This window comes from Drosophila persimilis, unplaced genomic scaffold (assembly GCF_003286085.1).
Source record: "Drosophila persimilis strain 14011-0111.01,24,50 unplaced genomic scaffold, DperRS2 tig00000793-arrow-arrow-pilon, whole genome shotgun sequence".
NCBI lineage: Eukaryota > Metazoa > Arthropoda > Insecta > Diptera > Drosophilidae > Drosophila > Drosophila persimilis.
In genome coordinates, this window is record NW_020825354.1 from 437791 (window position 1) to 462391 (window position 24601).

Sequence of the window (24601 nt, forward strand, 5' to 3'; positions counted from 1 at the left end):
AGTTGCTTGGGTTGTATGTGTACAGGATTGGCCCATGAACGCTGCCTTGTGGAGCTCCAGCTCTGATAATTTGTATGTCTGAAATAGCGTCCTTGATTGTGACAATACACGTTCTTTCTCTTAAAAATGACTTTATGACTGAATACTGGGGGGCGGGTAGTAAAATCTTTAGTTTATATAAAAGTCCCTTGTGCCAGACTTTGTCGAAAGTTTGTTTCACGTCGAGAAACACCCCTGAACAATATTGCTTAGTTTCATAAGCGTTGGGGATATGTTGAGCCACTCTGTGTACTTGTTCCGGGGTCCCGTGCTGTCTTCTGAAACCGAATTGGTGCTGTGGAATAGCTTCCTTTGCGCAGCTTTCTGCCACCATTCTGCTCAAGAATATTCTTTCGAATATCTTGGAGAAAACTGGCAGTAGGCTTATTCGTATCATCACAATCATTGCACACTTCCATTGGGTGGGGAAGTGGCCGATGCGAAGGATGGCGTTGTAAAGTGCAACTAGAAACATAACTCCCTTGCGTGAAAGCAGTTTTGCGATGCGGGCATCTATTAAATCGTGCCCAGGAGCTTTGTTGTTCAAAGAGCTTTTATTTCCGCTTGGACTTCAGCAGGCGAAACTGGCTTGGTTGGTATCGACATCTGCAGGGGCGCTTCTAAGTACCAGGAGAGTGCTCGCGTGTTTCTTTCCTTAGACTTCTCTTGATACGCACAAGGTTTTCGATGTGAGGGTCAGGTGATGCAGCAGGTCGGGTCGAGCGCTCCTCGGACGTGGGTGGTTCTACGGAGAGAGCTGCTTCCTGGATGAGGCTATTAAGCGAGCGTACCGCCGCGTCAATGTCTTCTGGAGACTCGAATCTCTCGTTAATGTTAATGGTATTTCAATGTTTGCTCGACTGTGCAGGAGCTTCTGTTTAGTAGGGTAGTCGACAGGGGATAAGTGCATTTCTATGAGAAGCGGTAGGTGATCGGAGGGAAGGTCGAAGTTCGCTTGTATGTACAGGAATCTATGCGGAACGCCTTTGTAGATAGCGAATCCAGGGCACTAGGCGATCTGTTGGAGTCGTATGGGTAGTGGGTTGCAGAGCCAGTGGCAAGAATGTTGGCTTCACTTAAGACTATATAGTCGTGGATTTCGCGACCTCTAGGGCAAGCGAGGGTTTCCTCACCATTGGTGCTTCGCATTCCAGTCCCCAGCTGCAATGTATTTTGGCCCAAAACTAGATAATAAAGAGCGGAACTGAGAACTTGTCCATAAGGAGGACAGTAGATAGCCGAGATAGTTGTTTCTCCTAGAGAGGTGCTTATTACCATGTTAGCGGCTTGAATTTGGCCATCTGTAATGGGGTTGATTGGGAAGTGCTTGAGGCTGCTGCGGATGAGGATAGCAGATCCTCCGATCGGTGAGCACTAAATGAGTCCACATAGTATTGTAACCAGAGCTTGAAAAATATGGTCAACTAATTTTTTCAATGAGCCTGCTCTCCGAATGGACAGAGAATAACGAAAAACGAGGGGAACGTTGTGAGTTGCTGCGGACACCGCAACTCTACAGTTATACCCGATACTAAGTCGTATGGCTCTCCTCCGGCAGACGGCGCTAATATTAAACGACACGACAAAGAGTGCGTGCGAGAGAGTCAGAAAATCATTCTGAGCGTGACGTCGGGCGCTGGGTAGCCACTGCTCCTTTTGGCTATAAAAATGATCTGATCTGATCCAGATTTCGCAATCTGATAGATATGGTCATTATCTATGATTCTGCGTTTTTAGTTTTCTCAAATCTGCAATATTGTGGATGCAACAGGTTTTCGTCCTTTGTGTGGGCGGAAGGGTGTGGGGCGACATTTTGAGATATACGTTTTATAGTGAGATCTAACAGGAGTGCGGATACCAAATTTGGTTGCTCTGGCTCTTATAGGTTCTGAGATCCTTGAACTCATATTTTGCAATTGGCAAAACCTACCATGAAACCTGTGTGTTAGAGTGAGACAGAGCGAGAAAGAATGAAATTGTTTTCATGATTCCGGCTATAATATTTATACGATCTGGTTCAGATCTTGCACTCTCGAAGATATAGTCATCTTCTACGATTCTGCGTATTTAGTTTTCTAGTATCGTCGAAATTGTGGATGCCACAGATTTTCGCCCTTTGCGGGGCGGAAGTGGGCTGGGCAAAGTTTTGAAATATTCTTGTAGCAGTGACATATCACAGAAGTCCGGATGTAAAACGTCGTTGCTCTAGCTCTTATAGTCTTTGAGCACTAGGCGCTGATAGGGACGGATAGACGGACGGACGGACAGACGTACAGACAGACAGGGCTCAATCACTCGGCTATTGATGCTGATCAAGAATATATATACTTTATGGAGTCGGAAACGATTCCTTCTGGACGTTACACACATGCACTTTTACCACAAAAATACCGTATAAAAATAAAAAAAATTCTAAATTTTGAAAAATATTATTTCGGAATTCTTTTTACTAGAGATTAAGAACAAAGTGGATTTTTTTTAATAAAGCAAAAAGTGGAAAAAAAAAATAATAAAAGAAACAATGGCTCAGGCGTTTCTTCTATGCGGCTTCGTCCTTCGTCCTCCTTCCGTTTCCATTACGCTCGTCTGCCACGGTCGTAGAGACGGAAAGGCTTACAAAATTCATAATTAAATCGGCAGTAATAATACAAAAATATTTTTTCTTACCAGATTTAGCAGAACCATTAAGTCATTATAATTTAAGTAGGTTTCCTTTAGGTTTCCTATTAATTGGAATTGGCTGCATCCGAGTGGCTGTTGGTCCGGCCACCCAGGATGCATTGTCGATGGTATTGGCTTTGGCTCGTTGGCCAGTGTCGTTGTAGCGGCTGGCCTCGTCGTTGGAGATGGCTGCTGACTTCTTGAAGTTGGAGTGACGTCACGGCCATCGTATGGGGCAGCGTCACTGGTAAGGCCTCCAAATTTCGACCATTGAAATTTGAAAATTGTTTTTTTCTTTTTTTTCTTAATTTTTCTGATTTTTTTTCTGATGTGATTTGTTTAGTGTTGTGTTCGACAATGCGAACAAAACTGGCAGTTTCTCAAATGAGAGAGTTGTATTTGAAATGGCACATTATACAATAAGTGTGGCGCCTACTGCTTATCTACATATGTATGTGTAGTAGCAGACTCTAAAGTGGCTCTAAAGTGGCTGGGTAACACAAGTTACGGTATTGGCTTGCATTGTCAGAGGATTGGCATTGGCATCGCATAGTGATGCCAACGATGTGAGGATTGGCTGCGATCTACCGAGTGGCGAACTGGTCCGGCCACCCGTCAATCGACTCGGCTATTGATGCTGATCAAGAATATATACGGATTCGTCTGAACGTTACACACATCCACTTTTCCCACAAATCTAATATACCCCAATACTCATTTTGAGTATCGGGTATAAAAATGCAAATAATTAAATTGTGTTGAAACGAAGCTGTCCCGAGTTTGATTTGATTATGAAAGCCAATATTTTCAATGTGCAGTCACTTGTTTATTGTCGCGCCTTGTCCTTCCCTGCCCACTTCCCTTCCCGGCGCACGATGCACAATGGGGCCTAATCCAAAACGAGGGGGAACGTTGTCAGTTGCTGCGGACACCGCAACTCTACAGTTATACCCGATACTAAGTCGTATGGCTCTCCTCCGGCAGACGGCGCTAATATTAAACGACACGACAAAGAGTGCGTGCGAGAGAGACAGAAAATCAGTCTGAGCGTGACGTCGTGATCCGATCTAATCTAGATTCCGTAACCGGATAGATATGGTCATTCTCTATGATTCTGCGTTTTTAGTTTTCTTGAATCTGCAATATTGTGGATGCAACAGATTTTCGTCCTTTGTGGGGGCGGAAAGGAGTGGGGCGAAATTTTGAGATATACGTTTTATAGTGAGGTCTAACAGAAGTGCGGATACCAAATTTGGTTACTCTAGCCTTAATAGTCTCTGAGATTTGTGGTTGCCCCAGATTTTCGTTTTTTGCGGGGGCGGAAGGGGGTGCGGCGCAATTTTGACACGAAACGGTCAAGGTCCGATATCACAGGAGTGTGGATACCAAATTTGGTTGCTCTAGCTCTTATGGGTTCTGAGATCCTTGAACTCATATTTTGCAATTGGCAAAACCGACCATGAAACCTGTGTGTTAGAGTGAGACAGAGCGAGAAAGAGTGAAATTTTTTTCGTGATTCTGGCTATAATAATTATACGATCTGGTTCAGATTTTGCACTCTGTAAGATATAGTCATCTTCTACGATTCTTCATCTTCTTAGTTTTTTCGTATCTTGGAAATTGTGGATGCCACAGATTTTCGCCCTTTGTGGGGCGGAAGTGGGCGGGGCAAAGTTTTGAAATATTTTTGTAGCACTGACATATCACAGAAGTCTGGATCCAAAACATCGTTGCTCTAGCTCGTATAGTCTTTGAGCACTAGGCGCTGAAGGGGACGGACAGACGGACATGGCTCAATCGACTCGGCTATTGATGCTGATCAAGAATATGTATACTTTATGGGGTCGGAAACGATTCCTTCTGGACGTTACACACATCCACTTTTACCACAAATCTAATATACTCCAAAACTCATTTTGAGTATCGGGTATAATTATGCAGACTTGCTCAGGAGCGGAAGGAGCTTGGCAAAATTTTGAAACGAACTTGATTCAGTTTTAAACCGAATTCCATGCATCTAATTCCTGCATTCAAAGCGGTAATACCATATTCCAAGTATTCCTCTTCAAATATTGAAAGTCCTTTTGTGTTTATTTGTTTACACAAAGCTCATGTCAAGGTCGATTTAGTGTTTGTGAGTTCGTTTAGAACTTTTCCATTAATCACAATAAAAGAAAATTCATAATTCACAAAAATAGTTGTACTTTCTTTGATTTCCAGGGATCACGGCCTTATATTTGCAATCTGATTCTTAGCAACACTTCCAGTGGACTTTATTAGAACCGTAGATACCTTGGCGTATAATATCGGGCAGCAATAGTGAGGAGACAAAGGTCGAGGATTTTTCAATAGGTTTTTAGGTTTTTCTTTAAAAGTTAATCTTTACGATTTTCAGAAAGTGCTGAACGTTGCAAAGGAATATTCTAGTCAATATCCATTGATTAATACAAATAAAATAATATAAAAGTGGAGTGTAAACTATTTATTGTTGGCTTAAATATTAACCAATCGAGCTGTAATTGTAGGGGCTGGATTATATATCAATATTCTAGATCATTAAACAAAAATTCAATCCACTTTGAGCTCCAGTCGGAACCTCTAAGCGCTGTCGAATCGGGCTAGAACTTTTCATTTTATTATATTATACCAAAAGGAACATTTCAGGCCCTCAGCCATTTGATTCCGACGCATTTTGTTTCGCCAATAAAAATAAACGCAGCGATATTATACATAAGTACAATACATATGTACAAATAGGTATATGTTTCATATGGAGATGCTATCTTCTGTGCGTTGCAAGTTACAAATTTAATAAGTTGTTCAAGGGTATAAAAAACGTAATGTTTGACATGTGACATACTATAAATATATGCATGTATGTATGTACAAATTGTTATAAATGATATCAGGGATTAGGGCTTAGTTTGTTGGCGTAATTAAATGTTTTTCCCAGACTGTAATAACCCAAACTGCCTGCAGAGTTGCGATTAATTGTGTAGGAAAGCCGGAGCCTATCAGGTGCCTGCTGGGCTGTCCGCTCATATATCAACATACGTATTATATTACCTAGTATATCAAAACGTTATAAACACGCCTATAGCTGTTGGGCGGGCCGGGTAGTTGACTGGTATGAGTGGGGAATTGGTAACATGTGTCATGAAGAGGGCAGTGTTCACCGTAACCACCCGCTCATCCATATCATATCAGAAACGAAGCACAACGATTAACACGAAAGTGTGCATTCAAAGCAAAATTGAACACAGAACGTGTACGAGTATTTACAAACCAGTTTAATCTCTATGAGACGGTGGCCAGATTTTACAACAATTTTGATGAGCTGTAAAGAATCACAATAGCTTACAGTTGGTTGGATTTCCTTCTATTGTCCCCAGAAACAAAGCAGATCCTCTTTTTATATCCAGTATTCAATAAATTCGTGTAATTGTACATACATTTACCAGTCAGAAGGAAGCGTTTTACAGAAACAGACAGACAAGAATATACAAATATAATACCTGCACCAATGGTAAACAAAATAAATACATGGTTCTACCCCAACATTATATACATAGATTTCTGCAATAAAAATTATATTTTCACAATCGGTTTTCGATCGATTTAGCGGAAATAAAATTGAAAGGAATTAGTACAATTTTCGCCGATTTCAGATAAAGCATATAGACCTATAGACCCTGTATAGGGGACAGTCGCGGTTACACGGTCCGAACCAAACGACGAAAGTAGGTTTCTGCTAATCAGTTTGCTCGAAGCGAGGAGGGAAGGGATAGCTGATCTGGTATCTGTCATTTCAGCTCAGAGAGCCCGAGTTCCATTCAGTTTTTGCGGTCAATGAAGTGCTTGAAGTTTTGGCCGTTCAGTTGCTTTATCGACAGCACTTGGGTTGGGTGGACTAATTGAACTGTTTTGCGGTTTTTGTTGATTAAAGCACTTGTGACCGGGCAAAAAATGCAGTTCATGTTCATCCGACTGATGGGATCAGTGATGATCCTGGCACTTGCCACAATTCCTGGAATGGAGGCTGCCGAGAAAGGATTCCCACTTTCCCTAATACACATAAACGACTTCCATGCCAGGTAAGGCATTGCAGGGCCAAGCCAAGAGCCTTATAAAATTCAATCAAGTTTATGGCGCCTCACATCAATGCCACAATAGCTGAGGTGGCCGTTAAGTACGGCAGTCCATGCCCGCGGCTTATCGAAAACAGTTCCCGCACTCATAAGAACCAGGCTGATACCGATACTGATTCTGATAACGATAAGGCCATGACGAAGATAGCTGATCCGAGTCCCAGTACCAGCCCAGTCACGAGTGGATTCTAACCCCGATTACGATCTGCAGATTCGAACCCACGGACACCAGCGGTGGCGTCTGCGACAGCGGAGAGGAGTGCATCGGTGGCTATGCCCGCACCGTCTACACTGTGAAGCGCCTTCTCGAGGAGCAGAAGGACTTCAACCCGATCTACATAAATGCGGGCGATAGCTTTCAGGGTACGCTCTGGTACAATATTGGCCGCTGGAACGTCACCCAAGAGTTCCTCAATATGCTGCCGGCCGACGTCATGGTGAGTAGTGAGTCTAACAGAAAAATGGCTCGGATACCAGAGTAATTTGGCTGACTATTTTTATTTACGATGAATACATTTCAGACGCTAGGCAACCACGAGTTCGACCACGGGGTCGAGGGCGTCGTGCCCTTCCTAGAGACCATTGACACGAACATGCTGGTGGCCAACATGGACTGCGCTCACGAGCCCACCATGGAGGGTTTGTACAACAAGTCGATGATCATCGAGCGGGGAGGTCGCAAGATTGGACTGATTGGCGTCATCCTGGAGACTACATACGTAAGTAGTAGATCCACTTATGCTCTGTGGCCGACCACGACTGAGTTTCGTTCCTATTTAGGACCTGGCCAACACAGGCAAGTTGAACTTCCGCAACGAGAGCGACACCATTCGAGAAGAGGCGCAGCTGCTAAAGGCCCAGGGGGCCAACATCATCATCGTGATCTCGCACTGCGGCTACGATGTAGACAAGGAAATAGCGGCTAACGCCGGTGACTGGATCGATGTAATTGTCGGCTCCCACTCGCACACCTTCCTGTACACGGGCGACCCGCCGGGTCCACATAAACCAGCAGGTGACTATCCCACCGAAGTCATTCACAGCTCCGGCCACCGCGTGCTCATCGTCCAGGCATCGGCCTACGCCAGATACGTGGGCAATCTGACCGTCTATTTTGACGACAACGGCGACGTTCTGGACTTCGAGGGTGCCCCTCTTTACATGGGATCGGAGGTACCGGAAGGTGAGTATGGGGCTAAAGCTGGGGGTATATCGCGCTCCGCAAAAGCCCGGGACTGATCCTCGGCCAATTCTTCCGGGCGTTGTGCTTTGTGTTCGCCGTAGATGAGGCCGTGCGTGATGCTATTGAACCTTGGAAGGAGCTCATAGATATGCGGGGTAAGGTCGCCATTGGCACCACCAAGGTGGATCTGACCAAGGACGACTGTGGTGAAGGCGAGTGCAACCTAGGCAGCTTTTTCTGCGACGCCATGGTGCATTCGGTAAGTTGAAGTCTCAGCTCAGCGCCGTACTCGAATTACACCTCCCTCTCACACCTTTCAGTTCATCGGACTCTCGCCCTTCGATCAGAAGTCCTGGACAAACGTGTCCGCGGGACTCATGAACATTGGTGGTCTGCGGGTGAAGCTCTCCCGGGGCAGTGAGTACATTGGGATGGCCATTGTCCATTGATCGTGAGTTGACTGCATTTTCTCCATACAGATCTCACCTACGCCCACCTGGTCAGCATGTCCCCGTTCGAGAACACGCTAGTGGCTTACAACATTCCTGGCAGCACGCTCGTCGCGGCTCTGGAGCACGCGGTGAGCAAGATCGACCTGGAGAACGGGGTGACCAGCTCCTACATTAACCTGCAGTTCTCGGGCATTAAAGTCAAGTACGACTACACCAAGCCCGTATCTTCGCGAGTCGTGTCCGTCCACGTTCGCTGCGCTGACTGTGAGGTGCCCGTTTACGAGCCCCTGGATCCCTACAAGCTCTACCGTGTTACCTCGCCCGAGTTTCTACAACAGGGGGGTGATGGCTTCACCATGCTGGCAGCGGCCACAGACATCCAGTGCGTCCGAACCTCTGAATCTCTATCCAATTGCACTGATCCAATCTGTTCGTTTACTCTTTCATTGCAGGCGGGGCGTTACGGACTTGGATGCCTTGATCACTTACACGGCCCACATTGAACCCATCTACGTAGGTCTCGAGGGACGCATCACTGTGCTCAACTGAAGCTTTCCGAGGGCAGAAAAATCTGTAATTGATAGAAAGAGATTTATTTAATTTATCACAATATATATTTTTTTTTTACAAATTTAAAATCAAGGTTTTTTTATTCTTTAAATTCTTAATATTTCTTAATATTGAAACAAAATAAAGCTGCCTATATCATATGCTTCTAAATGATATGACATAATTTGGCTTGATTTCAAGATGATGTGGTCCTGCAGGCCCTGCGTCCCTGGCAGGCCGAGCTGGAAGCCGCATCCAATAGGATTGTGGGACAGAGCCGAGTGTATCTGCAGCAGAGCCAATGTTCCAAGGGCGAATGCAACCTGGGCAATCTCTACACAGACGCCATGCTGCATGCAGTGAGACATCCATTCTCTATCCAGATTGCAGTAGTTGTATTATTGCAAGTATCGTTAGTTTCTTAGTGATGCAACGCCTTCCGCGTCCAATTGGAGTAATGTGACCATTGCCTTAACAACGCAGGGGAATTTCCGGGTGCCCATCCCAGCTGGCAGTAAGTTTTTCAAACATTATTCCATCGAGAAGTTAATTTAAATCCTTGCTTACCCAACAGACATAACATATAAGCAGCTGGTTGCCATGTGCCCTTGGGAAAATCGCCTGGTTTCCCTGGACCTGCGGGGCCAACATTTATGGGATCTGTTAGAGGACAGTGTGGCGCCCATGGATTCCAGCTCGTCGGCGCCGAGGTCGTCCAGATTCCTGCAGGTGTCAGGACTCCGCGTTAACTACAACATATCGGCTACCATGGGTCAACGTGTGGTCAGTGTCCGCGTTCGATGCTCCAACTGCGAAGTTCCCGACTACAGGCCCCTGAAACTAGCCATGACGTACCGTCTAGTGGTCATGCAGTACCTGGCCAACGGCAAAAACGGGTTCAACTTAATTAGCGACAATGCTGAGCATCTAGAGTACTTGTTTCAAATAATTAAGTGAGTGAATTAATAATCAAGTCTGCTTGCACAGGATCGGACCTCTTGACTTGGATGCCTTGATGTACTATATGCGCGCAGTTGGACCTATTATAACAGGCATTGAGAAGAGAATCAATTTTGTAAATGCTTAAAACTGCACTGGCTTAATAATATTAAAAAAAAATTTTACGACATATCACAAAACGTCGTTGCTCTAGCTCTTATAGTCTTTGAGCACTAGGCGCTGATAGGGACGGATAGACGGACGGACGGACAGACGTACAGACAGACAGGGCTCAATCACTCGGCTATTGATGCTGATCAAGAATATGTATACTTTATGGAGTCGGAAACGATTCCTTCTGGACGTTACACACATGCACATTTACCACAAATCTAATATACCCCAATACTCATTTTGAGAATCGGGTATAAAAATAAAAAAAATTCTAAATTTTGAAAAATATTATTTCGGAATTCTTTTTACTAGAGATTAAGCAGAAAGTGGATTTTTTTTAATAAAGCAAAATGTGGAAAAAAAAATAATAAAAGAAACAATGGCTCAGGCGTTTCTTCTATGCGGCTTCGTCCTTCGTCCTCCTTCCGTTTCCATTACGCTCGTCTGCCACGGTCGTAGAGACGGAAAGGCTTACAAAATTCATAATTAAATCGGCAGTAATAATACAAAATTATTTTTTCTTACCATATTTAGCAGAACCATTAAGTCATTATAATTTAAGTAGGTTTCCTTTAGGTTTCCTATTAATTGGAATTGGCTGCATCCGAGTGGCTGTTGGTCCGGCCACCCAGGATGCATTGTCGATGGTATTGGCTTTGGCTCGTTGGCCAGTGTCGTTGTAGCGGCTGGCCTCGTCGTTGGAGATGGCTGCTGACTTCTTGAAGTTGGAGTGACGTCACGGCCATCGTATGGGGCAGCGTCACTGGTAAGGCCTCCAAATTTCGACCATTGAAATTTGAAAATTGTTTTTTTCTTTTTTTTCTGAATTTTTCTGATGTGATTTGTTTAGTGTTGTGTTCGACAATGCGAACAAAACTGGCAGTCTCTCAAATGAGAGAGTTGTATTTGAAATGGCACATTATACAATAAGTGTGGCGCCTACTGCTTATCTACATATGTATGTGTAGTAGCAGACATGACTGAAAAGTGGCTGGGTAAAACAAGTTAGTTATTGGCTTGCATTGTCAGAGGATTGGCATTGGCATCGCATAGTGATGCTAACGATGTGAGGATTGGCTGCGATCTACCGAGTGGCGAACTGGTCCGGCCACCCGGGATGCGTTGTCGGAGATTTGTGATTTGTTCGACTGATCGAACACATCACAAGGACGTACAAATAAAATGGCAACAAGAACCTTATATTCATTAAATACTAAGTAGCCGTCTCATATCGATGACACATTTGTCTCAGTGCCAGACGTGCCTTAAGAACCCTCGGTTCTGGGCTTGGGATTGGCCAACCGAGTACTCCCTTCAAGGACCTTGCTGTCGTGCTCTGGGTCTCGTACTCCCTTCATTTATACATATATATTTCCACACCCAAAAGATACAATTTCTGTAATGTAATTTTTGTACTCCCATCCTATCTGCCGGACAGCAATGAAGAACTAGAGCTCATACGGAACACCACCTGGTACATAATGCCCGTCCTGAATCCCGATGGATATGAGTACAGTCACGATTACGATCGGCTCTGGAAGAAATCACGCTCCCAGCATATGGCCCGAGCGCCAGGCGGACTCCTCGACTCGGCCATGACATGGCTGCAACAGAAACGCGACCCGGACAAGGTAGGCCACCGCGTCGATCTTGACCGGAACTGGCTGTACCACTGGGGCAAGCGGGGCAGCTCCAAAGCGCCGTGCAATGAGTTCTGTGCGGGGCCCGCCCCCTTCTCGGAACCAGAGACGAAGGCCGTCTCCGACTTTCTCATGGATCAACGCACACAGATAAAGGTGGGGTTGGGTTCTCCTTCGTTTTCTGAATACTACCTGGACTTGGGCTCTTTTATTATTGGACGTTGACATGCAATGACTGCATCTTTCAAGAGGCGATGCAGTTACTGCACCGTCAAGTGGCCCGTGTGACACCAGCAGAAGGCTGTTACGCGCGGATCCCAGGCAAAACGCAGCCCTCCTCCCGCCCAACCGACCGAGGGGCGCTGCCGCATGACGCGCGGTGCGTAGCCGAACCAAACGCGAACATGCAAGAAAGATAGCTATTAGACTAACATTCGAGGAAAATTAGTACTAAACTTACTAAGAAACTAAGCATGCAATCAAAATACATATACCACTACAGTTACTAATTAATAGAAAGGTGTGTAAGGATTAATAATTTAATAAGAGGAAGAGAATTAGTGGTGGATATAATATGGTAGATCGATCTTACAATCGATCGGTTCCCTCTTCCCCCTCAGCTCTACATCTCCCTGCAGGCGTATGGCCAAGTGGTTTCGTATACGGTTAAGGCCAATTCCACATTCAATTCGGAGCTCTTGGATGACTTCCTCGACGTGGCCATGGTGGGCACCGATGGCCTGCGAAAGAAGGGCAGCAAGTGGCGCTACAAAGTGGATGCCTCCAACGATCTGATTGAGCAGCGCTCTGGTAAGAGTGATTCCTTCAAATTCGATCCACTTATCCGTAAGTATTTCCATGCTGGTTTTTCCAGGTTGCGCCGACGCCTTTGCCGCCTACGATATCGGCATACCCTTCAGCTATACGATCCAGCTGGCGGATAATGGGGTCCATGGCTACCTGCTGCCCAGCAGCGCCATTGAGCCGACAGCTCGGGATGCCTTTGAGATCGTCAGCGGGATGCTGGACTATATTTAAGAAGGGGTCTGGTCTCTGGTGTGTGGATGTCTGGATTCTCTGGGGTTGGGTCGGGGCTTTATAAAATTCTTAGTTCCTTTTTTTTTGTTTGTCTAGCTTTAAGTAAAAATCGAATTTGTTTCACCAAATCTGACTAATTTCATATGTTTATGAGATTCCATTTAGATTAATTTATTAAGCTGTTTAATATATATTTTAATTTATCATTTTATTTTATTTTTTTTTTAGTTTTAATCTCGATTACGAAATAAACTCGTAATATTCGTACTCATGTACTATCATATAGATGGGAGATAAGTTAGACTTTGCCCCGTGAAAAGGAACCATCAACCGGTAAGCTTGAAGTGCTTACAAATATTGTAGAATCGAGGCTTAGCTCCCTGGGCGCCTGCTTTGGTCTTACCATCGAGTGGTCCAAACCACTCCAAGCCGTGTCCATATCGAGAGAAACGACACGCTGGAGGACAAGGCCCTGCAGTAGGTGCTCGCCCCACAAGTCTCTGAGGGTCCCTCTGCGCTCAAGGAATGTGCCACTCGTCACCGGGTCTAGACTGGACTGAAGACATATAAAATTAAATGGCACTTGCTGTATTGGAGAGTAGGGGTTATGTTTCCTAAAACTTTAAATATTTAAAAATATGTAGGAAAGTGTTATGTGTGGAATATTTTATGGTGTATAGAATGGTATTATTTTGGTTTATTGTATATAAAATATCTTGCACTCTCGAAGATATAGTCATCTTCTACGATTCTGCGTTTTTAGTTTTCTAGTATCGCCGAAATTGTGGATGCCACAGATTTTCGCCCTTTGCGGGGCGGAAGTGGGCTGGGCAAAGTTTTGAAATATTCTTGTAGCAGGTACATATCACAGAAGTCCGGATGTAAAACGTCGTTGCTCTAGCTCTTATAGTCTTTGAGCGCTAGGCGCTGATAGGGACGGATAGACGGACGGACGGACAGACGTACAGACAGACAGGGCTCAATCACTCGGCTATTGATGCTGATCAAGAATATGTATACTTTATGGAGTCGGAAACGATTCCTTCTGGACGTTACACACATGCACATTTACCACAAATCTAATATACCCCAATACTCATTTTGAGAATCGGGTATAAAAATAAAAAAAATTCTAAATTTTGAAAAATATTATTTCGGAATTCTTTTTACTAGAGATTAAGCAGAAAGTGGATTTTTTTTAATAAAGCAAAATGTGGAAAAAAAAATAATAAAAGAAACAATGGCTCAGGCGTTTCTTCTATGCGGCTTCGTCCTTCGTCCTCCTTCCGTTTCCATTACGCTCGTCTGCCACGGTCGTAGAGACGGAAAGGCTTACAAAATTCATAATTAAATCGGCAGTAATAATAAAAAAATATTTTTTCTTACCAGATTTAGCAGAACCATTAAGTCATTATAATTTAAGTAGGTTTCCTTTAGGTTTCCTATTAATTGGAATTGGCTGCATCCGAGTGGCTGTTGGTCCGGCCACCCAGGATGCATTGTCGATGGTATTGGGTTTGGCTCGTTGGCCAGTGTCGTTGTAGCGGCTGGCCTCGTCGTTGGAGATGGCTGCTGACTTCTTGAAGTTGGAGTGACGTCACGGCCATCGTATGGGGCAGCGTCACTGGTAAGGCCTCCAAATTTCGACCATTGAAATTTGAAAATTGTTTTTTTCTTTTTTTTCTGAATTTTTCTGATGTGATTTGTTTAGTGTTGTGTTCGACAATGCGAACAAAACTGGCAGTCTCTCAAATGAGAGAGTTGTATTTGAAATGGCACATTATACAATAAGTGTGGCGCCTACTGCTTATCTACATATGTATGTGTAGTAGCTGATATGGCTGTAAAGTGGCTGGGTATCACAAGTTAGGGTATTGGCTTGCATTGTCAGAGGTTTGGCATTGGCATCGCATAGTGATTATTAAAATGAAAATTATTAAGTGAAAATTAAAATGTGTTGCAGACATTGCGCGCACAGTGATCGGACATCAAGTCGAACTCGGATTGGGTGTGGATGAGGCTGGTGTTGATTCCCCTGGAACTATTGGGATTGTTGAGTCTGAAGCCCCACCAGGTGTGCTTGGCGTTGAAGTCGCCTCGGACTATAAATCTGGTGCCAAAGCTGTTTAGTTTGTCTTCCAGATGGCATGGGGGAGCGTAACAAGAGGCAATTGTTACTCGGCCGGTGCTGGTATTAATGGTGAGCGATGCCGCTTCTCGATGTAGTTGAGACTAGATTTGACAAATGTTCCTGCCCCTCCTCCGGCTCCGAGCACGTTACGCATCTGAAGGGCTTGTGGCAGTATTTTTGTGTGTGCCCAAACTCCTGGCACCGATGGCATTGTAGAAGATCGTTAAATTTCCGGAGTGCACAGCGCTGCACAGTCGAGAGGCTTGACTGACTCCTGGCTTGAGGAGTCGGCGTGCGAAGAATTATCTGAACTTTGTTTACTGACCGTTGTCTTCCTGGTGAGTATCGGGGATGGTCCTTACCCTTTTGTGGCAGCAATCTACCAAACATTAGACTGTTATTACCTGTTTCGCTTAACTTTTCAGCCGATGGTATGCAGAAAAAGAGAGACGGAGTGGGAATGCTTGGAAGTATACTAAGTTATACTGCTGCAGTATACATAAGTGAATTACTGCTGGCGCCCGAGGGTATGCCACACTTATTACTTTCTGGCCACTCTTCTTTGCTGAATGTTTTTCCTGCCCATACTGCCGGTAGCCCGTCGTCTGATGTGCTTGTACTCTATCACAACAACAATTGTTCACACTTTCGATCCCGTCCTTACTTCTTCCGGATGTCTAGTCCGCCGGTAAGTCTATCGCCGGCGAACATTTGGTCACAAGATTTCGGCGGCAAGGCTGGGGTCACAGCTCCAGAGAAGTTGGACAAGCCGCTACAAGTTGTTACAGTCAGAGCGGCATCAGTACCGAGCAGCAAACGTAAGAAAGACTAGTTAAATAAAATGAGATATCGTTTTAAATTAAATGTTTCAAACCAAAGGCACGAAAGGAGCAACATTCTGCATACCCTAGGGAAGAAGATATTATAAAATTGAGGAAATTTTGGCTCATCTCAGGCTCCAATGAATGCAAAAGCTTGTCAGATTCTGTTTTAAAGCTATCTCACCGAAATAATGCAGTGAGTGGACTACTAAGAGCGAGAAAATATGTGTCGGGATCGTGATATACAAGGAAAAATATATGTATGTATGTTCCATGAATATTAATAAAATGAAATAGGGTATAAAGATGTCCTTTTATGCTTTTACTTATTTTAAAAACCTAATTTGAGACACAATCAAAACAAAAAATTAGCCGTTCATCAATCGGATACAGTTACATATGTGTTTAGGGTCCTGCCTAGCTTTCATATAATGAAATCGCATATCAAAATCGACGATTTTGTCTTCCGATCATGGAGAGAAAAAAATTAGCGCATTGTCGACCATAGGGTATTAAAATACTCTCCTCGAAAATTATGTATCTTGAAAAATTTTAGCGCAGTGAAAGATATTGTGGTCTTTTTTATCAAAAAATTAAGGAAACGGTTGACGGTAGTTTAACTCAATTTGTTATCCATTTTATATAAAGGAAGATTAAGTATTGTAAGTTCGTTTTCCGTATATCGGTATATTTCGGTATATTTTGAAAATGAGACGATACTTTGGTATATTTCTGAGGGTCTGACGGTATATCTTATCGATAAGTGCTCTCTCCTGCGACGAAAAAATGAGTGGGTTTTTTAAATGGGCTATAAAAAGGGTATGTACAACAGGCAAAACCAGCAAAGGCAAATTGCAAGGTTAATACGAACTCTCACCTCGCTTGCGAGGACAAAATACCTTGAAGACAAAATCGGCTCTTCGTCTCCAAGGTATATTCGGAAAATGGGGTGGTTTCACCTTTTAGGCGTTGCATTTTCTGGACCGTGATGCCTGTTGTCCATACCGTCTTTTTCCTTCCATTATGTAGCAAATATGTAGTAACCGTGTAGAGTTTTTTTCTTCACAGTGTGTTATCGGTGCCCATATTTTTCTTTTTTGTTGAAATTGAAATTGCACTGCCAAAGGAGGAGATATCATGACTGATAAGGGCAAACTGTCTGTGGCTGTTGTCTGTTCCTCCAACATGAATCGCTCCATGGAGGCGCACAATTTTCTGGCCAAGAAGGGTTTCAACGTGCGCTCCTACGGCACCGGCGAGCGCGTCAAGCTGCCCGGCATGACCTTTGACAAGCCGAATGTTTACGAGTTCGGGACCAGCTACGAGGACATACACCGCGACCTGGAGTCTAAGGACAAGGAGTTGTAAGTTGAATACATATGCCTGCTGCATTGATTACATTTCATTTTTTTCCCCCACCAGCTACACACAAAACGGTCTGCTGCATATGCTAGACCGCAATCGCCGACTGAAAAAGGCCCCAGAACGCTTTCAGGAAACCAAAGAAAAGTTTGATATTATTGTTACCGTAGAGGAACGTGTCTACGACTTAGTGGTGTTGCACATGGAATCCATGGATTCAGTCTACAATCGCCCCGTTCACGTGCTAAACGTCGACGTGGTGGACAATGCCGAGGATGCTTTGATGGGGGCATTTCTGATAACAGATATGATTAATTTAGTATGCATATGATAATTAATATGAATCTGAAACATTGATCTAAAACAATTCACTTTCAGCTGGCCAAATCAAATGATCTCGATAATGATATTGATGAAATGATACAGGAATTTGAAGAGCGTCGCAACCGAGTGATCCTGCACTCAGTTCTCTTTTACTGACGACCGACATTCATCAATGGTACTTGTATTTTTCCTATCCATCACCTGCGCTTTAGCTACATATACTACAGTCCATTTGTGAGACGGAGTGAGGCGGGATTTGCAGCATACCAACTTTAATAATGGGAGCCATAGGAAATGTACATAAATTGACCGCGAAAGCGAGATTTAGATTATTTAAACAACAAATTGACAGATACACACACAGACAACTGACAGCCCCATACATCATTTGACACCGTTGTTGGTTTTTAGAAACTGCATTCGCCCCATAGATATGATATGTATGTGTGTCTTACGACAAGTGACAGCCATCACAATACGCCGAAGGGTTATCGGCTTGAATACTTTTCATTTATGTCATATGTTTGTATGTGTGAGCGTCCAACTCTTTTTAATACCAATTACCAATACGGAGTACCATCGGTGGTACTTCAACAATTCTAGCTAGTTCCATCATTTCCCCACCTGGCAGCTCTGGCTGGGTAACGATCTGGCTCCCCCTTTTCACAAAAAAACGCATGCGACGACGGCGTCACACAATACACATGCAATATACACACACCCATGCACATCCATTCTTACGATTTTCGTACAGTGAATGCCTGTGTATGAGTATGCACAACAGAGAACCGGCACTGGCCGAACAGACCAGGAGCGCATTCAGCCCTCAAGGGTGGGGGCCCATAGCTTTTTTATTTAAAGAAACTTAACAATAAATACAAATTAGACACCTAATCGAATCAGTGGCAGTAGAGCATTGTAGACTGGCTGTTAGTTTCAAACAATCGCCGAAGCCCCACAATGGGGAGGGGCGAAAACAATCAAGGCAAAATAATAAAATTATTGAAAATGCTGTACACGTAATAAATTATTATAAAAACAAACCTCATTTCGCTTTCTCTCAACTAATAAAAACCCTCCCTTCTAGCTTCGTTGGTGGAACATTCCTTCTGATTTTCTTATATATTAATACACTGCAGTTTTTTCAGTTGGCTGGGAAGATTTTGATAAAAAAAAAAAATATACAAAGAGTATGGTTTGTTCATTGGGCATCTGCCCACTATGTTGAATGGAAGATAAGGTAACAGCATTTCTTTCGCCGCTCTCGTCGCTTGCGTTGGATCCGCTCCTGGTGCCGATCACTGGTTTGCCAGTTTACAAAGCGTCGCTGGTTGTTGTTGTTCCCACGGGCTCTGCCGCCGACGCTTCATGCACGCTTTATGCGCTCGACCTCCGCAGTCAGGGTACGATCGCGGCTAGCTTCATTACTCAATTTCGGAGGGCTCCGCGCTCCAACATCAAGTTAATCCAAACACCAAACACAAACAGGGCTCCGCGCTCCAACAAGTCAATCCAAACACCAAACTTTACGCACCGTTTGCACAACAAACAAACCAAAATATAAACTCCGCTGTAATTGCATCATTTCTTGGCTTTGTTTATGAAAGTTTAGCCAAGTCAAGTGTTGATTGTTTGAACAGTAACCAATCCCGAAACCTTAAGCTTGGTTAGAGCCAAAAAGCCAACGCAAAAAAGTCGGCGGTCCTGTTTATGTGCTATTTTTGAGTCTTCCTGTTGTTTGATTAACTGTTAACGGCACACCGAAGAAAAGATGGCAACGCTAAAAGAGGGTAAGTCCAAAGCAGTGCGTGGATGTGGATTCAAGCGTGCGTACATATACTTCATGTGATCACTGTCGCCCATCAGGTGAATGAATGGACGGTTCGCTGGAGCAGTGCGCGCGCCCTTCAAATGTGTGTTCTTTTGCCTCTGGGGTCACCTACAAAATATAACGGACGGTTGTCTTATCACAAGAAAACGAAACGAATTATCTATCTATGACGTCGAGTTGTAGCTGCTGCTGCTGCTGCTGCTGGGGCACTCACTCACTCTCAAGATTAGAAAAGCCCCCCTCCTTGGCAATAACCTTTCGAAGTATAAAGTTTAAAGTAACACCAGCCACACTCTCTTTTGCTTTACCTACATACCTACATGTATGTATAGGGGAGACCCTGTCTAGCTCCACTCTCTTGTGTTCTGCTCCACTATCTGCTTTGCTCAAATCCATTCTCTTCTGCTCTCTTCTGTGGTAATGACATTGAAACTTGTACACGCAAATAATTAGCACACACATGCATACTCGTATCTCTGCATGAGTGTGTGTGTGTCGTTGCGGGGGTCTTACAATAAGCCTTTCGAAAAACATGTTTTAATTTATTCACAAATTATCTCATGTCCATTTTACCTTGTTCTCCTTCTCTCTCTCTCTCTCTCTCTCTCCCTCTGCTTCTCCTTCTCTTTCTCTCCTCTTCCTCAATCGTCTGTGTCAATGTCAAATTCGCGACTTTGCTTTCGTAAACGTTTCCAATGAAGATTGAAAGTTTGATTCACGATATCGGTCAACCAAAGGAGCTTTACGACCTTTTACGTACATACATATGTATGTACATACAAACATGACGAGCGGGAACGTCGTTTTTTTTTTGTTCTTCAAAATTGTGGGCTCTACAGGTTTTCGCCTTTTGTGGGGGTGGTAACAGTAACACTTGTAACAGTATGATAACACAGGAGTCTGGACACAAAATTTGGCTGCTCTAGCTTTTACTATTGAGGTTGATGAAGAATATATGTATATATATATTTGTTATGGGGTTGGAAACTTGTATCCACTTTTACCACAAATCTAATATGCTACTCTTCGGGTGCCGGCTATAAATATATATATGTACATATGTATGTACGTATACTTGTATTTCTGAGTCATCGGCCCCCTGATCCAATCAGATAGTTTTTGGCAATGTCATAGTTACGTTACTTCGGATTTGTAGTCGAGACGTATGCATTAAAATGATTGGGTATCCTCTGGTTTTCGTAGAATAGAACTGATCGGAGATGTATTGAAAGATAGGGTATCTCTGACTCAGATTGATTGCTGATTGCTTCGAATAAGCTCTTATTACTGATATCAAATTGAGTCAAAATTGATATAGATCAAGAGTAATAACACTCGTACGTAAGCTTTTGACCGGACTTACACTCGAATGCCGCTACACACAAATTGATCTAAATGTTGGGGCTTGTTCTGGTTCTGGAGCCCCCAAGCAAGTGATGCCAACTGAATGTCTCGGCCAAGCTGGGCCGATCGGGGGGCGAATATTCGCGATTGGGCTGAACTGTTCGTGCCACGCTCTTCTGATGCCACTGGCTGCGTCTCGCTCGGTGATGGTTACATAGTGCCTATGTAAACATTGGTACATACATGCACCATGTAAAGTATATACTCGCAACTGGATATGTACATATCAAATGGCAGTGTCGTTGTGTGTACTTTGCGCCCCTTTTTCCCATACTACCGTCGCTCTTGACGGCGCTGCCGTTGGCGTACCTTTTCAAAGTCAAGTAATGCTCAGGTAAGTGGCACTCGGTTATTCGTTTGTTTGCAACCGTATCGGAAGATAGTCACTCGTACGAGACGCGCGATTGCACCGATCTCTGGCAACCCCATCTCCACCACCCATTTCGGGTGACCTCTATAAGCGCCCGAGTCCCGTTCCGAGCTCTTTCTCTCTCCCACGGATAACCTGTGGAGTCATTATCGATTAGACAAGAGCCTGGAGAGTCTATTCCGAGTGCTTATCAATTTTCCATGGTGGCGGAAACAGACACAGTGCATGACTGCCACTTAACTTCCATAAATAGGGTCATATGTAGCTCTGGCAAGGCCAGAAGTATTCACTCCACTCCGGGCACTCGGTGAGTTCCCAACAAGGCCAGAAGTATTCACTCCACTCCGGGCACTCGGTGAGTTCCCAACGAGTTCCAAGCTCCCATCTCCCAGCTCTCCTTGGCAATACACGGAAAATTCAGTTAAGTAATGGGGGAAGTGTGCCGGTTGTGGTCACCCTTTTGTTTTTGCCTCATAATTGATCAAGTGCATAGTATACGACTAAAAGCTGGGCGTCTTAGGGAACTGTCAATGCAGAAACTAAATTGATTCCTTCAAATCAAAAAATTGTATCAAGTAAAGTGAAAAATCAGCTAAAAATGAAAAAAAAATATGAAAGGAAACCACCGAAAATAAAAAGAAAATTAAAATGTATTTACCGGCATAAAGAACTTAAAATTAAATGATATTTGTAATGTTGACTTGACTAGTCCACGATATTACGGAGTTTCTCAACCAAAACCAAACACATGCCCACAGCCGGTTACCTGACGAGACCAGGAATTGGCTGTCATATTTGCCAGAGTCCCAAAAAATGGTTAAACAATGCCAACACTGCATCCGCCTACTATGCTCACTGTCGACAAACAAACGCCTCAATACTCCGATCAGCAGCATCTTCTTGCTGTCCAAGTTTACAGCACTCTTTCCCTACCCTACGAGTATCTGACTAAAATCTATAAAAGACAGCGATAGGAATGTCTAAACTGACACCCTATATATTTATCCTTCAAGAATGTTCATATATTCGATGACTATTCGGCGCTATTCAACAATTGAATATAGACAATCCCACTCTGGGAAATAATTTCTGTTTTCAAAATGACCAATTTTCTCGTCAAAATAGGTATAGGGATATATTATTCAGTATGATATTGGAGATTTCTGATCTGTATATGGGCATTTCCACCGAAAGGTCCACCTAGACTAGGAAAAGAAAAAAGAAAAAAAAACCTTAAAAAGGGCTTTAGAATGCTTTAGCTTCGTACTTACTTAATACACACACGGTACTGTACTGTACTGTACTGCTTTGGCTATATCTGGACTTATGGACTAACTGATTCGATTCGAAGATGTATGTATATATATGTAACGACCACCATTCGGCATACACATGACCCTCTCTGAGCATTCGAAACGCATGTGTTCAAGGTTCGGCTAAGTTGAGCTTTGCTTTGTTTGGCTTTGATCCGAAACACTGGAGCTTTGATCAGTCTTTCAGTCCTTCGTTTTAGATAGTTATAAGTATACGAATATTATTTGAATTATAATTGTAATGTAATAATTGAAAATGTCCGCAGATCACACCGCTCTTGATCTGATAATCAAGTCGCTCAAGTCACCCAGCATGGTATGCGAGGGAACCCACTTTGATGGTAAAATTCCGCACACTTTTGTGATCTTTGGCGCTTCGGTAATAATATTGGAATAACTCATATTGAGAATGAGATTGAGATGGGTTATTGGCTTAATTATTTTTTGCAGGGCGATCTGGCCAAAAAAAAGATCTATCCGACCTTGTGGTGGCTGTACCGAGATGACCTGCTCCCCAAGCCTACCAAATTCTGTGGATATGCCCGCTCCCAGCTGTCGATAGCGAAGCTCAAGGAGAGCTGCAAGCAGTACATGAAGGTGAGTACATAGAATGTCACATAGGACACAGAATCACAGAACCACAACTTGATTTCCTGAGAGCAGGTGCAGCCACACGAGCAGACCAAATACGAGGAGTTCTGGGCCCTCAACGAGTATGTGGCTGGCAGCTATGACGGACGCACAGGATTCGAGCTACTCAACCAGCAGCTGGAGCTCATGGAGAACAAGAACAAGGCGAACCGCATCTTCTACCTGGCCCTGCCGCCCAGCGTCTTTGAGGAGGTGACCGTCAACATCAAGCAGATCTGCATGTCTGTCTGGTAAGTAGATCGGATCGCATCGAATACTCGTACCATACCGAATTGATAATAAAATGTCTCTAAAATAGCGGCTGGAACCGTGTGATTGTGGAGAAGCCATTCGGACGGGACGATGTCTCTTCAAAAGCGCTGAGCGACCATCTGGCAGGGCTCTTCCACGAGGAGCAGCTCTACCGCATCGATCACTATCTGGGCAAAGAGATGGTACAGAACCTGATGACCATACGCTTCGGCAACAAGATCCTCAGCTCCACGTGGAATCGCGAGAACATTGCCTCGGTGCTGATCACGTTCAAGGAACCATTCGGCACACAGGGCCGGGGCGGCTACTTCGACGAGTTTGGAATCATACGTGACGTGATGCAGAATCATCTGCTGCAGATCCTCTCTCTGGTGGCCATGGAGAAGCCGGTCAGCTGCCATCCGGACGATATACGCGACGAGAAGGTGAAGGTGCTCAAGTGCATAGAGGCCCTGCAGCTGGACGACATGGTGCTGGGACAGTACGTTGCCAATCCGCAGGGAAAAACCGAGGACGAGCGCACTGGCTATCTGGACGATCCCACAGTCAGCAAGAGCTCGAGTACACCCACTTACGCTCTGGGCGTGCTCAAGATCAACAACGAGCGCTGGCAGGGCGTTCCCTTTATCCTGCGCTGCGGCAAGGCACTGAACGAGCGCAAGGCGGAGGTGCGCATCCAGTATCAGGACGTGCCCGGCGACATCTTTGAGGGAAACACGAAGCGCAACGAGCTGGTGATACGCGTCCAGCCGGGCGAGGCGCTCTACTTTAAGATGATGACCAAGAGTCCCGGCATCACGTTCGACATCGAGGAAACGGAGCTGGATCTGACGTACGAGCATCGCTACAAGGACTCGTATCTGCCGGACGCCTACGAGCGTCTCATTCTCGACGTCTTCTGCGGCTCCCAGATGCACTTTGTCCGCTCCGATGAGCTGCGCGAGGCGTGGCGCATCTTCACGCCTATCCTGCATCGGATCGAGAAGGATCACATTAGGCCGCTCACCTACCAGTACGGATCGCGGGGCCCCAAGCTGGCAGATCTTAAATGCGAGGAGAACAACTTCCAGTACTCGGGATCGTACAAATGGCACAACAGCAAGGCCACTGCCCCTACCCCCACCCCCTCAAATCACTGACCGATGAATTCCAGCTTCACATTTAATATGCGGTTGGATAATGGGCTAATGGGGTGGTTCTCGACATTGTGATCGTTGTTTACATACGTCTTAATCATAATATCATTTAAAGCAACTCTCCCTCTCGTTTGGCACTCTCTCTCTTATATACTTAATACTATATACGATTATACTATGTAC

The 24601-nt window shown here is 44.4% G+C and overlaps 4 protein-coding genes and 1 long non-coding RNA gene across 10 annotated transcripts; 4 read left to right on the forward strand and 1 right to left on the reverse strand.

The window, feature by feature from the left end:
- Nucleotides 1–6527: 6527 nt before the first annotated feature.
- On the forward strand, nucleotides 6528–10152 carry LOC6600746 (apyrase). Of its 2 annotated transcripts, none has more exons than XM_026992873.1 (8): nucleotides 6528–6794; nucleotides 7060–7285; nucleotides 7370–7567; nucleotides 7629–8031; nucleotides 9234–9391; nucleotides 9450–9546; nucleotides 9607–9964; nucleotides 10020–10152. In XM_026992873.1, the coding sequence occupies exons 1-8, from the start codon at nucleotides 6667–6669 to the stop codon at nucleotides 10117–10119; spliced, it is 1668 nt and encodes a 555-aa protein (XP_026848674.1). In that variant the 5' UTR covers nucleotides 6528–6666; the 3' UTR covers nucleotides 10120–10152. The 2 variants fall into 2 exon arrangements, with proteins under 2 accessions (XP_026848674.1, XP_002025784.2); XM_002025748.2 differs by lacking the exons at nucleotides 9234–9391; nucleotides 9450–9546; nucleotides 9607–9964; nucleotides 10020–10152 and adding exons at nucleotides 8133–8290; nucleotides 8352–8448; nucleotides 8511–8865; nucleotides 8936–9121 and having other exon boundaries at nucleotides 6575–6794.
- A 1474-nt stretch (nucleotides 10153–11626) lies between these two features.
- On the forward strand, nucleotides 11627–12823 carry LOC6600744 (carboxypeptidase B). The gene is made up of 3 exons (XM_002025746.1): nucleotides 11627–11941; nucleotides 12406–12595; nucleotides 12660–12823. Exons 1-3 carry the CDS (start codon nucleotides 11627–11629, stop codon nucleotides 12821–12823), a joined length of 669 nt encoding a protein of 222 aa, XP_002025782.1.
- A 4061-nt stretch (nucleotides 12824–16884) lies between these two features.
- On the forward strand, nucleotides 16885–18012 carry LOC6600742 (RNA polymerase II subunit A C-terminal domain phosphatase SSU72). Its single transcript, XM_026992832.1, has 3 exons — nucleotides 16885–17139; nucleotides 17198–17456; nucleotides 17516–18012. The coding sequence occupies exons 1-3, from the start codon at nucleotides 16913–16915 to the stop codon at nucleotides 17615–17617; spliced, it is 588 nt and encodes a 195-aa protein (XP_026848633.1). The 5' UTR covers nucleotides 16885–16912; the 3' UTR covers nucleotides 17618–18012.
- A 689-nt stretch (nucleotides 18013–18701) lies between these two features.
- LOC6600741 (glucose-6-phosphate 1-dehydrogenase) lies at nucleotides 18702–24536 on the forward strand. Of its 4 annotated transcripts, none has more exons than XM_002025743.2 (5): nucleotides 18702–19251; nucleotides 22646–22758; nucleotides 22830–22976; nucleotides 23043–23260; nucleotides 23329–24536. In XM_002025743.2, exons 1-5 carry the CDS (start codon nucleotides 19233–19235, stop codon nucleotides 24419–24421), a joined length of 1590 nt encoding a protein of 529 aa, XP_002025779.1. In that variant the 5' UTR covers nucleotides 18702–19232; the 3' UTR covers nucleotides 24422–24536. The 4 variants fall into 4 exon arrangements, with proteins under 4 accessions (XP_002025779.1, XP_026848670.1, XP_026848668.1 ...); XM_026992869.1 differs by lacking the exon at nucleotides 18702–19251 and adding an exon at nucleotides 21111–21373; XM_026992867.1 differs by lacking the exon at nucleotides 18702–19251 and adding an exon at nucleotides 21390–21486.
- Nucleotides 19258–20083, reverse strand: LOC113566586. Of its 2 annotated transcripts, XR_003409145.1 has the most exons (4): nucleotides 19866–20083; nucleotides 19609–19812; nucleotides 19511–19547; nucleotides 19258–19400 (listed from the first exon to the last, which is right to left on the reverse strand). It is a non-coding gene; the product is annotated as an uncharacterized LOC113566586 (long non-coding RNA). The 2 variants fall into 2 exon arrangements; XR_003409144.1 differs by lacking the exon at nucleotides 19258–19400 and having other exon boundaries at nucleotides 19465–19547.
- Nucleotides 24537–24601: the final 65 nt, after the last annotated feature.